Source organism: Hemicordylus capensis, chromosome 1, assembly GCF_027244095.1.
Source record: "Hemicordylus capensis ecotype Gifberg chromosome 1, rHemCap1.1.pri, whole genome shotgun sequence".
Classification (NCBI taxonomy): domain Eukaryota; kingdom Metazoa; phylum Chordata; class Lepidosauria; order Squamata; family Cordylidae; genus Hemicordylus; species Hemicordylus capensis.
In genome coordinates this window covers 210,466,611-210,482,169 of record NC_069657.1, presented here as the reverse complement: position 1 = coordinate 210,482,169, position 15,559 = coordinate 210,466,611, and the positions used below count along the sequence as shown (strand labels likewise).

The window sequence follows — 15,559 nt, the reverse complement described above, 5'->3', positions numbered from 1 at the left end:
AGGAAAGAGAAGAGGACGACCAGCAGCAAGGTGGATGGACTCGATTACGACAGCAATGAATGCACCACTGAGAGACCTTAAAGGCCAAGTTGAAGACAGATCATCCTGGAGGAAATCTATCTATGTGGTCGCTAAGAGTTGACACCTACTTGATGGCATTTTATCAATGAATCAATCAGCCTCAGACACTTGAATCTATTTGTCACAGGGATGGTAAACAACCAAGAATTAATCTGACAAAATGGTCAATTTTAAGTTGTTTCTGGTCAGCTGATAGAAAGCTGCCTTGGGCTGTTATTTGCTCGCTTCTTAGGACTCATAACCACCACAAATTAAGATTAAAAACAGCAGCACCACCACCCTTCCAGAGCAGAACAAGATTAGATTGCAGCAAAATGCAACAATTGAAGGTGCCTCAGGCCAAATCTCTGCGGCAGCCACTTTGACAGATATGGGGAGGGGGGAGGAGATGAGATGGTATCTTCTTTGTAGAAACCTCTAGCCACTTCCCACTTGTTCACCACACGCTGAGAGGCAAAGGACAAGAGTCCTTGGGCTCTCACCAAGGGATCATGCCTCTGGCAGGCATCAGGCTAAAATCCCTATGTGTGAGGGATGTGCAAGTCAAACACTCACAGCTGGCCCAGATGCACACAGTCCTCCCCAGCCCCATGTAAAGTAGGAATTAACCAAAGCAAATGGGGCATTTAAATGTTTGATTGCATTTTTAGTTCACAAGCTAAATAAAATGTTCTAAATTCAAATGTAAGCAGAATTAAAAGAGACTTCTGCTGTTGTGTGTTAAGGAATGCAACACTGTTTCACGTTTCCCCATTAACTTGCCTGCTGCAGCTACATGTTGGAATTTAGTGAGCCTGGCTGGAAAAAGACTTCGTGCCTGAAGCAGTAGTGCTGCGAGATGTAGAAACCTAAAACAGGACTCTGGTGGGGTAGTCCATGGATTGTGGCCCAGGCTGGGAAAAAGCAGCAGTGACTTACAGTGCTGGAGGGGAAACGAAGAGAAGGGATGATGTTTCTGAAGGGATTAGGAAGAAGTTATGCTGAAGATGTTTTGGTGACAGAGGATTAGAAAGACTTCGTCAAGGATTCAGGAGCAGTGGTAGAATGGTGCGTATTGTGGTGACTCTTGGAGTTATGAATATCTGTGTAATGCAAAACTGTGTGTGTGAATACATGATGGTTGTATCCCCACAAATACCTGACAGATTCACATCCAGTAACTGTGTGACTCAGACTGCATTCCTGTGCACACTTAACCAGGCGAAGTTATTTCTGATGAAATATGCATAGGATTTCTCAGCATGTGAGTTAGGTGAGAAAGTTAAGAGGTGTGCTTGAATCAGGAAGTTGAGAACCAAGTGAGGAAGAGAAAGGATGGTCCAACCGCTGCAAGCAGCAGCTAAATCAGTACTTGAGAAACAGTGCAGAACATACAGGCCTCCAGAACCTATATCCACATGGCTGTGATGTTTCTAAATCTCTGGTCACTTGTGGCAGGACTTCTTCATTGCACAGGTTTTAGTCATTTACATTGTGGAGAAAAGCAAAATGTTTGTTCAGTGTGGCTCTATAAACAAACTCCCAGAGTTATTCCAAAGAGCAGTGTGATGATACTTACACAAAGAAGCAAGATGGGCAGCAGTTGGGGATTATACATCCCTCACATCCTTCAGGGTACAAACAGCATTGCTTTTGCCATTTCCTCCATGGAATACTAGCCCTGCTTCTTGTGGCTGCCTGGCTGCCTACCATTCAGCACCTCATAGTCTCATCAAGTCAGGGATAGGTTTCATGTATTATTATCTGTCTTACATAAGAAACAAAGTACATGCACTTTAATTAGGGTTTGATTTCTTTGTGGGAGGGAAAGAACAAGCTAAGCAACACAGTGTTCACTGCATTACAAAGAGCCAGGGATGTTTGTGGGGACTGAACAATTTGTTCATAGCTAAAGCAAAAAAGTATCTGGGTGAAGCTGGTTCAAATTAGATTTATTATCAAGTATTCTGTCAAGGCCACTTAAATTCATTTACTACAAGAGAATTCTCATTCTGCTTTAGAAACATAAATCATTTTCCTGTAAGGAGTATACACACAACACTGGGTATTGTAAAATGAAAACTCGGTTCCTTTGACATCAGCTCTGTTTAAGTGAGACTGTGTTAGCCAGACATCTCTGCAAACCAGGTAGAGTGTGTGCTGCTTAGTAGATCAAACCTAAATTGATTATTCGCTCTTTTCTGTCTAATGAAGAATGATGTGCTTGTAAGAGTCAAGAGAACATTAAAGCATTTTCTATATATTTGGGGAGAAAGTTGTGGGGTGGGCTTGCATCTCAAAATCTGTGTAAGTATGTGTTGTATTTGCTTCAGCCCTAGGCTTCCAGTGGGGTTGTTGTGTGTTTCTTCTCATTTACTTGTATCAAAGAGGCTTTGTATATGCGAAAGAAGTGATGGGAAGAGAAATGCCAAGTGAAATACATTTCCTTGTACCATATCATGTTAAATGTTTTTTTAAAAAATGAACTTGGATGAGATATTAGCTAATTGTTTTTGCATCAGTCTGCTTGCACTCCCTACCTCCCAAATGCAAATTCCTTTTAAAACACACGGGGAAGCATAGAATGAGGAAGTGTTTCTTCTTCTACTGATTCTGCAGAATATCCAAACCTGTTCTTAGTTAGGCATGAGTATCTCAGGTAAAGTGTGCCGTCAAGTTGCTTTTGACTCCTGGCACCCACAGAGCCTTGTGGCTTTTTTGGGTAGAATACAGGAGGGGTTTACCATTGCCACCTCCCGCGCAGTATGAGATGATGCATTCCAGCATCTTCCTATATCGCTGCTGCCTGATATAGTACCAGCAGGGATTCGAACCGGCAAACTTCTGCTTGGTAGTCAAGCATTTCCCCGCTGCGCCACTTAAATAGTTAAACTCATTATATGCATTAAACAACTCACTACTCAGTTATAGGGTTAGTGACCAACTTCCTGACTAATGAAGAGCAGGTGCAAAGAAGGGCTGTGGGGATGTGATGGTGGCCCACATGCAATGTCCTCAGTCACTCCACATGTGTCTTGTTATGCAAGCAGACGGAACAGGTTTTCTCTTTTCCAAGCATATGCAGAGGGGGCACATTTCATCCCCCCCATTGCACTTGAGCAATAGTGCACCCATGGAGGGACTGGTGGAGTCACATGTGGGCCTCTGTTACATCCCTGAAGTCCCTCTTTACACGTGTGCTTCATTCATCAGGAGATCAGCCACTGTTTTTGAATAATTGCCATCACCTGCCAGCAATACCCTTCTTCTATCCACACTAGGACAAACAGTCTCTAACAAATACGTGGACACAGATCTGACCAAAAAAAATAAAATAAAAAAATTCAGTCTCCCAGGACACTCCACTGCTGACCTAAATTTACCATTTTACAATAAGGGAACTTCAAAGTGAGATTCTAGCAGGAAATAGTTGAGCTAGAATGTATTCGTGGTTTTTGCCCCCCTTGTTACTTATGTGAAGTAAATTAGTTCAGCCAGGAAGTCAGTATTTTCACCTATGATTGCTGATGTCAATTATCATTGTACTTCTCTTATGCATTTATCCTCACTTAAGAATGGTCACTCACTGTATCCTTGGCATTCTATGGTCACCTTATATTTGAGTAGTTTTGCTGTCACATTCTGTCTCCAGCTTTCCTTTAGTTAATTGAAAGCTTGTCATTGTAAATAAAGTCGTAACAGAAGCAAGTTGCATAGTGCCCAACAGTGACATGCACAAACTCAGTAACAAACACAGTAGTTTGTTCAAAACGCTCCTCTGATATCCATCAGATTTTACAAGGCAAAGCTTTTAATTAGAAGAGTGCAAGCACTTGTAGCTAACGATTGTCATAGTAACTTGCATCTATGATAAAGTGAGATACTAAGTTAAAACATGCATCTGCCTAACCATGACTTGCACTTCCCTTAGAGGAGAGCTTGACAAATCCCAGGCATTAGGGAGCCATAGAGCTTAAAAATGTAACCATGGTGTCCATGCTAGGATATTCAGAAGTAGCAATAGCAATAGCAATAGCAATAGCACTTACATTTATATACCGCTCTATAGCCGGAGCTCTCTAAGCGGTTTACAATGATTTAGCATATTGCCCCCAACATGATTTAGCATATTGCCCCCTGAAGAGCTTACCTCCCTACACATGAGCAATTTCCATTCCTTGGGCGGGCGGATTGCCCCAGATGAGCAGTGGCTGCTCCCGGTAGCTCCGAGGGTTGGGATGTTGAGGTTTGGGATGCATCGCCCCACGTCATCCACCCCCCAGAGTTCCAGTAATGCTCTGCGGGAATGTGCAATGCATTATGGGGATCCCGCCTTCCCGAGAGCACCTCAGTCTTCTAGCCGCAGCTGCTTGCAGGCATGGCGGGTAGACGAGCAAAAACAAAACCATCCCCCCCCCATAAGGGCACGCTCCCTTAACCTCATTTTAGAGGGAGGCTCCATTGGTGGGTTTGCTGCTGTGGTGCTGCCGGGATCCTGATCCCGGATCCTGATCCCAGTGGTACACACGTGCATGCAAAACTGGGCTGGTCTTCCTTAGCCCAGTTTTGCATGCACATGTGAATAACCTCTTTATTTCCCCCAGGGAGGCAGGTTTCTGTTCTAAGAATGTGACTTCTAAAGGGGATAAAAAGAGAAGCCCATTTGGCCTCCCCACTCTGTCATGAAATCCTTTAATTTTGTCAAGTGTCTGGCTCCTGAATTTTGGAGGCTGGCTCCTAGATGCTAAGAAAATTTGTCAAGACCTGCCTTATAGAGGCCTTTGAGAACTATGAAGATAAGCAGGCTGTTTTCTTAGACATCTGATGTTCTGTGGCAGTGAAAGTATCTGATTTGAGAGCTCTGACTATACTCGGCATGTGGAAGAAAGAATTCATCCTCTTGTATTTTCTTTGGCAAGAGGAAATGCAATGCTGAGTGCAGATGCAACTGTCATGTACTGCTGGTTGAACACTGAATAAGATGTCTGTGGAAGAGAGTAATCATGGATATAAATGCTAGAGCTTTGTAAGGGGTAGCTTTTTCAGACGATGCTTTTGTCAGATCTGTTTATTTATTTGCATGCTAAGTATTTTGGTGGTGGTTGTTTTCTCATTGAGCAAGTAAGAGTATATGTGGAAAGCAAGAATATATGTGGACTAAACGTGGGGAAATGGCTTGAATACCAAGGAGGTTGTTGGTTCGAATCCCTGCTGGTGTATTTCTCAGAATATGGAAAACTCCTATATTGGGCAGCAGTGATATAGGAAGGTGCTGAAAGGCATAATCTCACACTGCATGAGTGAAGGCAATGGTAAACCACTCCTGTATTCTACCAAAAAAGCCCCATGGCTCTGTGGTCTCCAGGAGTCAACACTGACTCGAAGGCACAATCTTTCCTTTCCTTTATGAACAAAGTAATGTTAATTAGAATATCTATTGCATAAGATTTCTGCCTTTCCCCCCTCACATAATAAAATGTGAGGTTTCTCACATAATAAAACAGTATAATGACTGGCGCAACAGGGAAATGACTTGACTAGCAAGCCAGAGCTTGCCGGTTTGAATCCCCGCTGGCCTATATCGGGCAGCAGCAATGTAGGAAGATGCTGAAAGGCATCATCTCCTGTATTCTACCATAGACAGCCACAGGGCTCTGTGTTCACCAGGAGTCGAAACTGACTTGATGGCACACTTTACCTTTAAACATGGAAAAGCCCCCCACCCCCCCAAAAAAGTGGATGCTTTTTGAGGGTTTGGTTCATATACTAATTTTGTCATCCCCCCGCCCCCTTTTAAGATGATGAGATAGTTCTCACCAAGTTCAAGTCATTGAGCCTGTCGGGTATTGTAACTAATCAGTAATGCTCCTTCCACATGTGTGTGTTCCACCTTTCCACCTCTTTCTGTGAAAGAGTGTTGGAAGTCAAGATTTCAATCAAATCATGGTGGATAAAAATCAATGATTTTTTTTAAAAAATCTAAAAATTAGGATTTTTTAAAATTTAAATTGGATTTTTTAAATTTAAATTGGATTTTTTATTTAAATCAGATTTTTAAAAAATAAAATGCTTTTTGAGGAAAAAATCTATCTAAAGATAGTTTTCTATATAAGATACATTATAGTTCAAAGGTATCCATCATGAAATAAAGATTAGTTTTTAATTATGTAGCATGAGGCTGTATATATGCAACGTTTAAATTTTTTGGAAAATGAATTCCATTAATCCATTCACAATGTCATGCTCTTCCAGAGGTTTCTGTAAGATTATTTTGGGCAATTTTTCTATCTAGAAGAGGACCAAAAACCTTCATCTGGTTGTAAATATTAAGATTATACCAGCAAGAATGAGTCTTTATGTAAAAAAACAAACCCCATGATTTAAATCTAGTTTTACTGACTAGTGATTAAAATCGTGATTTAAATCGATTTGATTTAAATCAAATCCACCCTGATCAAAAGTATATTACATCACTGCTTTATTTGAAATACATGGATATAGACTATGATCCAAAGCACCATGTTCCTCATGTATAGTAGGACTTTTCCAGTCCCTTTACTGCTGCAACCCTTCACACTTCCCAAAAGCCAGCCTTCTGGAGCCATAGGGGAGCAGCTATTGGAAAAAGGGTAAAATAAAACCCCAATGAAATGCATGTGGATCTGGAAGTGCTTTCTGCTCACACATGGGGCTGTTTGGATCCCAGGCATAGAAGGTCTTTCTTTATTGAAGCACTTTATGATGGATGCTCCTATGAAAGTGTTAATGCAGGGCTGTACAACTTCAGCCCTCCAGCTGTTGTTGGACTACAACTCCCATCATCCCCAGCCACAGTTGCCAGTAGTTAGGGATGGTGGAAGTTATAGGCCAACATCTGCAGGAGGGCCAAAGTTGGGCAGCCCTGTGCTAATGGGATGGGTGGTAATTAGATATGTGCATTAGGTACTGGACCAACATATTAATACTAACAACATTTGTTCAAATTTCACACTTAAGTACTATTTTCCTGTGCTGTTTCTTATGTTAAGTGTAATTTCAGTATTGTTGTGTATGGTATATGTGTGTTGCATTTGAGGTGTGCCAAATTAAAAGTTTGTTGGAAATAGATTTTATTCTCTTTGTCATTCTGAAAAATTCCACTGGTCCTTATTTATCTTAACAACAACAAAAATCTAAAATGGGAAGTCTTGCTTCTAGACACAACAATATTTTGTTTTTCACACAGGAATATCTTCACCATAATCCTAAATGCGCGCATTTGGAACTAAGTTACATGACCCAATCAGAATTGAGCCTGCACCAGTTTCAATGTGTTGACAGACCTCATTCTGTCTGTGATCATAGCAAGCAGACAACTGCTTTTCATCATAGCTAAGCATAATATGCTTTGAAGCTTCCTCTGACTTAATGATTTCAGTGAACAACTTTCTATATGTGTGGGCTTAGGATCACTGCCTAGGAGTGAGTCCACACATGCATATTAGTTTGCCCTGACTACAGCATCTAGTGTAGCGCTTCATGTGTGAAGCAGATTATAAATTAGACACCACATAATGCCTATTCATAGGATCCCAACCACTACACCTTTTTGATCAAAGCAGTACAGAAATCTGTGAGTCTCTGAGATATGATACATCATTCCATAGCAACATCAGGTCAGGGGAAGTCTATCCATGTGGGTGCCAGTGTAATTTGGTTAGTGCTAAGGCAACAAAAGTAAAAAATCATGCTAATCTGGTGCTGGTATTTCAAAAGCGCTTTACACATTGACTCCGTAAGTTTAGCTAATAGGTTTTGCATGTTCAAACACATGCATTTTAGTTTACAAATACTACTAGCCTCAGGAATACAAGTTATTGTTAGTCACACTTGACTATGAATGCAGTAGGCTGATGTTCTAATCACATTTTGAAAAGTCTAATGAAATCATTGGTGCCTACAAATAAATGCTTATTTTCCAGAATGGTCAGTGTACTCTTCAGTGTGCACATAAAACTTCTCCTTTAGTGCCCTTCAGTGTATAGGTTTTCTCCTCAAATGGGAAAACCTTTGCAGATGGGGGATTCCATTGCCTTGTTTCCTTATTAAACTGTGGCTATACTCTACCCAGGTATAGTGTCAATGGGAGTGCACCAGCAAGCACTGAGCAAAATGACCCTTTAACCATGCTGCCCAGCATCCCACATATACAGCATTTGTCCGAGACACAAACCCTCTATTCAGAGGAAGATTTTCTCTGTGATGGAGTATAGCATTCCAAAATTCTCAGTTGTGGGAAGGTACAGCCTCTCTGCAGATAAACACTGTATGTATGGAGAGGAGGGCATGTAGTTTAAATGTTGTCAGTAACAAAGGAGGTAAGATTTGCTGGCATGCTCCCATGGGCACTGTATATAGTCCAACATCCATGATATTAATAACAAATGAGCAGGGCTTATATGTGCAGTGACACTTCCATGACCACTATAAATTGGAAAGAGATGGTCAACATGTTTTGGAAGTGTTTCCATTTAGTCAAACTGGTGTAAGCTGTTTTGAGGCCATGGGATAGAGCAGGATGTGAATAAAATAAAATCAGTAAATGAATATTTGGATTGGCTTACATATAGTGCAGTGAGCTGTGCACCCAAGAGGGAGGCAGGCTTGCTGGTTCCACAGTAGTCCCCACTCTGTTGTCACTCATTCATTCATTTGTTCATTCGATTTCTATACCGCCCTTCCAAAAATGGCTCAGGGCGGTTTACACAAAGATATAACAAACAAATAAGATGGAACCCTGTCCCCGAAGGGTTCACAGTCTAAAAGAAACATAAGATAGACACCATCAACAGTCACTGGAGGGATACTGTGCTGGGGTTGGATAGGGCCAGTTACTCTCCCCCTGCTAAATAAAGAGAATCACCACATTAAAAGGTGCCTCTTTGCCAAGTTAGCAGGGGAGTGCAGGTAGGGGTCTGTGCCAAAGACACTGTGTGTCGGAGCAGCTTCACCCAACTCCCAGCATTCCCATGTGCAGCTGCTCTGACACAAAGCATGATTGGGAGTACTAGTAATTTATTTTCAGTCACCGAGCAGCAAAAATACAGGGAAAAAATACCCAAGATTCATAAAAGTATTTGGAAAAAAAGAAAATAGTAATACTCAGCTATTCAACTACATAACATGGTCCTATGAATCCTACTAGTGATTAAGCAGAACTTGGCAACTGCATAAGAAATCTTGTCATAATGGTCCAATAAAAGAGATATATAAAAATCATCAGAGCAGCCCAGAAAATTTGAGAAATATGGAGTATTATATACACTGCAGATGTCACTGTAAAAGCTACAATTTAATAATACATGTGCTGTCGTTTCAGTGGCCCCCGAATCGCAGGGGCAGAATCGCTTCACTAATGGGACTTTGTTAAATCTACTTTCAAGTACTGCAGTGTGCAGAATGTTGAACCGTGCCTGGGTAAATACCCTGTGATACTTAGCTATTGTGATCTGGTATATCTAGCAGGGCGTGTATTCAAGATTTGATTTCCTAATGCTGCTCCTTTTGGGATAAGGCTGTGATCAGCCTGCCGTTCTACATCCAAGACCCTTTGGCAGAGCGTCAGCTTAGCCTGATCAAAGCCCATTGCTATTAGTGCTTGCAGTGATAGGCCATAAGTATGCAACTTCTGCTTGAGTGAGCATTCCCATTTAGAAATGAATCGTCCAACAGCATCAACTGAGTCAACCCCAGGGGATAAAGATTTAATGTAAGCCAGAATTTAAATATAGACAGCCAAATCTTGGATTCTACCCTGAGAAGATCAGCCTTTAGCCGAAGGGCTGCACTGGGGACACTATAAGCTATTTGGAATAACTTCCTAATGAATTTAGATTGTACTGCTTCTAATACTGAAAAATTGGAGTATGGACCAAGTTGGGCTCCATATAGCTATTTGGATTCAAACAGCCGTATTTCCGGGTCTTCAGATTTAAAACCAGCAAATGGAGTTTGTGCCAACAATTACATTATTTGGTCCAAAAGCTACGAAAATCATTTGTGAAGAAAGTCTGTCATTTCAAGATGCTAAATTAAGGTTGTACTGATAAAAGTATATGCAACTAATAAAATGCAAATCTGGTTAACAGAGGTTTACAGGTAGCAACATTTGAATAATGGACTGGAGTGCAATATACTAAATTTATTTCAGTTTTACCTTCAAACATAGACATCTTGGAAAGAGAAGCATACATTGCAAGTAAATGCATTTTTTTCTTCTATATTGTTTAGGAGAAGAGAGCAATGGGCCATTATACGAAAATTTATCAAACACTGATTCAGAACATCCTGGTAACTCTGAGGTAAGTGCTAACTGTCTATACAACTTGCTTGATAAAAATGAGATTTTAAAGCTGAAGGGAAGTAATGATGTGGCAAGAAAAAACCAAGCAATGATGTGGTAAGCAAAAGCCACAAATCTCTTCTGGAGGCCACACCCCATTTGGAAATCACTTAAATGTCTTATCTTGTAGTCAACATTTAGTTATTATTTCTCAACCATTGTTACTATGACAAACTTCTACATTAATGTAAGCTTCTAATGGTGCAATCCTATGCATGCCTTTTCAGAAGAGAGTCCCATAGGGTTGTATTGTAAGATTTCCTTCATAGAAGGTTCTCAACCTTGGGTCACGAAAAGTTGTTGGACAACAACCCCATGCCAAGTGACTGTGTAGATAAAACACTGACTGATATTGTGTGCAGTGTTAGAACTGCATATGTGTCAGTGGAAAATTCTTCATTGCAGCTCTGCCCTGCATATTGCTGAGCAGGGAAGTGCGTGCTGACGGGGAGTAATTTTTGCTGCTCTCTCCTCCCTCCAAAAAGGATGTCATCAGAATATCTTTGAGGGCCTCACAGAGTGAGAATACTTGTACTTTGTGGCATTAATTATGCAGCTGTCTCCATGATTGCTTTCACCCATGTGCTTTTCTCAGCATGGAATTTTCAAGTATAGAAAAAAAGATAAAAATTAACTATCCATTAATTTAAAAAAGAACAAGAGGCAAAATAATGTAATGGGCAAAATTGCTCATGCGCTCAGCTTACTTGCGAGCGGGGGTGGTGAGAGTGAATAGGAATGAATGAATGAATGTTAGGATTAGTGGATGGCCACATTCTGTAATTTAATTGTAGAAGTTTTCCGAGGAAATCAAAAGATAGGGATACAGGGCATCACCTGTCTATTGATGACAAATAAAATGGAACCAGGGAAATCTGCCCACTCTTAATTCTGATGTGGATTTGGATGCTTATCAGATTGATGCCAATGATTTCTCATCCAACAAAGTGATGTAGATGTAGAAGCCAGGTTACTTAACATGTGTGGGTCTCCTTAGCTGATTTTGGTGATGTAAAGAGAACCACAGGGCTCTGTGGTTGCCAGGAGTCGACACCGACTTGACAGCACACTTGACTTGACTTTACATACAGCACATTCAAAAAATGTACAGTGAATTTTTTTTAAATGCCTTGGACATCATGTGTTTAGTCTCATATGATCATATAACTGATGTTTTGCTCATTAACAGTGCTCATTACATTTTCCTGTAAAAGCATTGAGCTCTTTATTATTTTTTTAAAATGTATAATAAACTGTTTCTTATGTAACTATCGGCAAGTTTTAGAACTGATCAGCTGCAGTGTTTGATTTTAGATTATTTACTAGCAGACTGTCATATGTTTGTCACTCTGGATACTGTATTAGTGAACTTGCTGTTGGAAACAGACAATGATTTGTATTCATGTTCACTTTATAGCTCCTGTGAAATTATTCATGAGATGAATCATTATTGGTAGGAAAGTACATACATTTGGGGTAATGGCACTGAAGCATTTGAGCTATGTACAGGTGAAACTCGGAAAATTAGAATATTGTGCAAAAGTCCATTAATTTCAGTAATGCAAATTAAAAGGTGAAACTGATATATGAGACAGACGCATTACATGCAAAGCGAGATAAGTCAAGCCTTAATTTGTTATAATTGTGATGATCATGGCATACAGCTCATGAAAACCCCAAATCCACAATCCCAGAAAATTAGAATATTACATGGAACCAAGAAGACAAGGATTGTAGAATAGAACAATATCGGACCTCTGAAAAGTATACAGTGTACTGTGCTTGATTGGCCAGCAAACTCGCCTGACCTGACCCCATAGAGAATCTATGGGGCATTGCCAAGAGAAGGATGAGAGACATGAGACCAAACAATGCAGAAGAGCTGAAGGCCGCTAATGAAGCATCCTGGTCTTCCATAACACCTCAGCAGTGCCACAGGCTGATAGCATCCATGCCACGCCGCATTGAGGTAGTAATTGCTGCAAAAGGGGCCCAAACCAAGTACTGAATACATATGCATGCTTATACTTTTCGGAGGTCCGATATTATTCTATTGTACAATCCTTGTCTTCTTGGTTCCATGTAATATTCTAATTTTCTGGGATTGTGGATTTGGGGTTTTCATGAGCTGTACACCATGATCATCACAATTACAACAAATTAAGGCTTGACTTCTCTCACTTTGCATGTAATGCGTCTGTCTCATATATCAGTTTCACCTTTTAATTTGCATTACTGAAATTAATGGACTTTTGCACGATATTCTAATTTTCCGAGTTTCACCTGTATTATGTAAACAATGTGATCACCATAGTGGGAATCAGAACTAGCTGACTTGTATCATCAAAAGTGGTTTCCTATGCAACAAGAGCCAGCAAGTGGAGAGCGGCAGTGGCTGTGGCTGTGGCTTCAGAAGCAGAATCCCCCCCCCCCTCCTCTCTCTCTATATACACACACATGCATATAGAAGTCTTGTGTGTGTATATATACCAAAGCTTTGCATACACAGAAAACTAGCATGTCGGTGGGGGGGAATTGTCTCTAAACTAGCCTGACATAGTAGAATTTTATTTGCAGGCGATTATTTGAGGAGTGGGAGGCATTCAATACTGTGATCCTTATCTGCAGTATGAACTGTTTTGCTTAGGGGGAAACATGCTGTCTGTCAGGGGTTTTCAAACTTGGGTCTCTAGATGTTGGACTAAATTCCCATCATCCTCAGCCACAATAGTCTTCAGCCATTGTGGCTGGAGGTGATGGGAGTTGTAGTCCAACAGCATCTGGGGACCCAAGTTTGAAAACCCCTGTTTTAATGGGATTGTTCTCGTTGTAAGTTTCAGCTCTAAGGGCCAAATGAGAGGTGATCTGCATTGGGCAACATCTGGACTAAGACTTCTTCTCACATGAAAGGAGAATGGCCATTTTTTCCAGATCTCCCTCCATCCCACTGCAGCCTCCTGTGTTATCTGAAAATGTGTTCTTGAGTGTTCAGGAGCCCTCCAAGGCAGAGTTTTGAGGGGGCATGGGGCTGCAGAAGCTGGGTTTTTTTTTGATGAAAGTTATCTTTTGTACAAGCAGAGCATCTTCCAGTCTGTATACAAAAGTCATAGTCTGAGTGCTGTCCATTGTTTAGCCCTGCATATTTGGAGCTTTTTAAAAATCTGGATTGGGTTTACAACATGGATGGATGGAAGATTTACTCTTTTGCCCCACTGAGGTCCAAATCTGGATTGGGGTCACTACAGCTGCTAGTTACAGAAAAAAGGGAAGAAAAACAAGAAGAAGCAAACAAAAACCCTGCAAACGTGCAGGATCAAATGACATACTTAAAAGCACAACTAATTTGATCTGTAATTATGTCTGGAAAAAGAAGGGGAGGGGGCATTTGTCTTGGATTAGGACGTACGGGGCCCTTATATAGATAAGTACTTGTTTATGACTTTGAGAACTGTAGGAAAATTTTAAAAGTGATTTGCTGTTGCAACATGAGCCAGTGAGTGGAGAGCAGCCGGGGCTGCAGTTTCAAAAACAGATACCCATGTGCACGTGGAACTATTTAGGAACATTTCAGTTCAGGCTAGGGTACTACAGAACCTTATTTTGATTTTGGTTTTGGTGTCTAAAGATACATGAAAGCGAAGCAATAGAGATGAAAATCAAGATACCAATATAATTATTTTTCAAGGCAAAGCTCTTTCATATCAGGTCAAGTTTCAGCTTATGGAGCCGGGTTCTCTGATGTCTTATCTGAAAGTAAATGTGTGTTGAATGTAAATTTCAAAATGATCTAAATTTTTTTGACAATATAAACATTGCTTATCTGTTATAAAATGCCAAGTGAATAATGATAGAGGCAGAAGGTTATTTCAATACAAGTTTCAAGATGTTTAATTCCACTTTATTGACAACAGGTTTCATACTTGTAATGCACAATATGCAAGGTGAATTATGGAAAAGCCATTACCAAAATGCTATGACTACATGTTCAAGTAATTTTTTTAATCGTAATGTAAGTAGTTCTCTCTGCCCAGAATTAGTTTTCCTAGACTTCTATATTTCACATCATGCTTCATCTTTCTTTAAAACAATTTTTTTAATAATGTATTGGACATCTTCACTATAATGCAAGTTATTAGCTAACCCAAGTGCAGAGATTATTCCCCCCCCATATACTCAGTCACAAACAAGTTACGCTGGATTCGTTAACTAATTTGTGGATCAAGATACCTAGTGAACTGTCCTCATCTGGTATCATAACCCTTATTTATTCACTCAATGCATTCTGCTTCAGTAAATCTAGCCCAAATTAAACTAATTTTGTTTCATGTGCTGTACTCATATTAGAAACTAACACTTGAATCCTAAACATTGGTGTTTATGTCTTTTTCATGTTGCATCTTTATACATAACCCAGGATGCCAGCGTAACTACCTGTTTTGTGATGTTGCACTATCATAGCCACTGGTACACCTAATAACATTAAATATTTGATCATTTTTCATAGCAAATTCACCAGCTGACATCCTGGCTAAATTTTCTAGAGAAGTCCTATTGAAATTTAGTACAGTAACTCCTGGGTAGTCTATATTGAGTAATTTAGTCAGGATATCAGCCACTGTCTTCCTGAGGGACACAATGATTTCTGATTTACATGGTAAAACTTGAATATATTAAAAAAAACCCCAACAATTCTAGAAACCTTTTGGTGACTTAAGTGAAATAAATAAAAATTTGGAAAATGCTCTGTCTCATCACATTCAAGCATGTGTGGGTTTACTTTTTGCTGAGAGTTTTTGCAGCAAAAATACTAAAAAGGTTATTGGCTGGCACCTTTTAAAAATTGCATTCTTTTTATTTGCAAATGTGCACATAACCATGTAAAACACGAAATGCTGTGATCTAAGCACCCAGTCTTCTCTAAGGAAATAAAGATGACAAATGACTTCATCGATTTATTATTTCTTTGGGAATTAATATGGAAATTACTCACTGCAGATTTAAACTTTAAAAACAAAACCACAAAGCTTCATGGTGGTAGACTTTTTTTTTTTTTTTTTTTGGTAAAGCATCCTGCTGCTTTGGCATCAACACTAACAACATTGTATCTTTCCCATAATG

General features: G+C 40.1%; 1 protein-coding gene across 7 annotated transcripts in view; it reads left to right on the top strand.

The window, feature by feature from the left end:
- LOC128335059 (anoctamin-5-like) overlaps positions 1–15,559 on the top strand; it is a 94,976-nt gene that overhangs the window by 14,433 nt on the left and 64,984 nt on the right. For 4 of the 7 annotated variants that reach the window (XM_053272857.1, XM_053272847.1, XM_053272838.1 and 1 more), the window contains exon 2: positions 10,330–10,400. In XM_053272857.1, coding sequence (XP_053128832.1) covers positions 10,330–10,400 — 71 coding nt within the window. Of the gene's footprint in view, positions 1–1,000; positions 1,129–9,497; positions 9,517–10,329; positions 10,401–15,559 lie in introns of those variants that run through there. The other 3 variants (XM_053272866.1, XM_053272872.1, XM_053272880.1) reach the window with 3 other exon arrangements.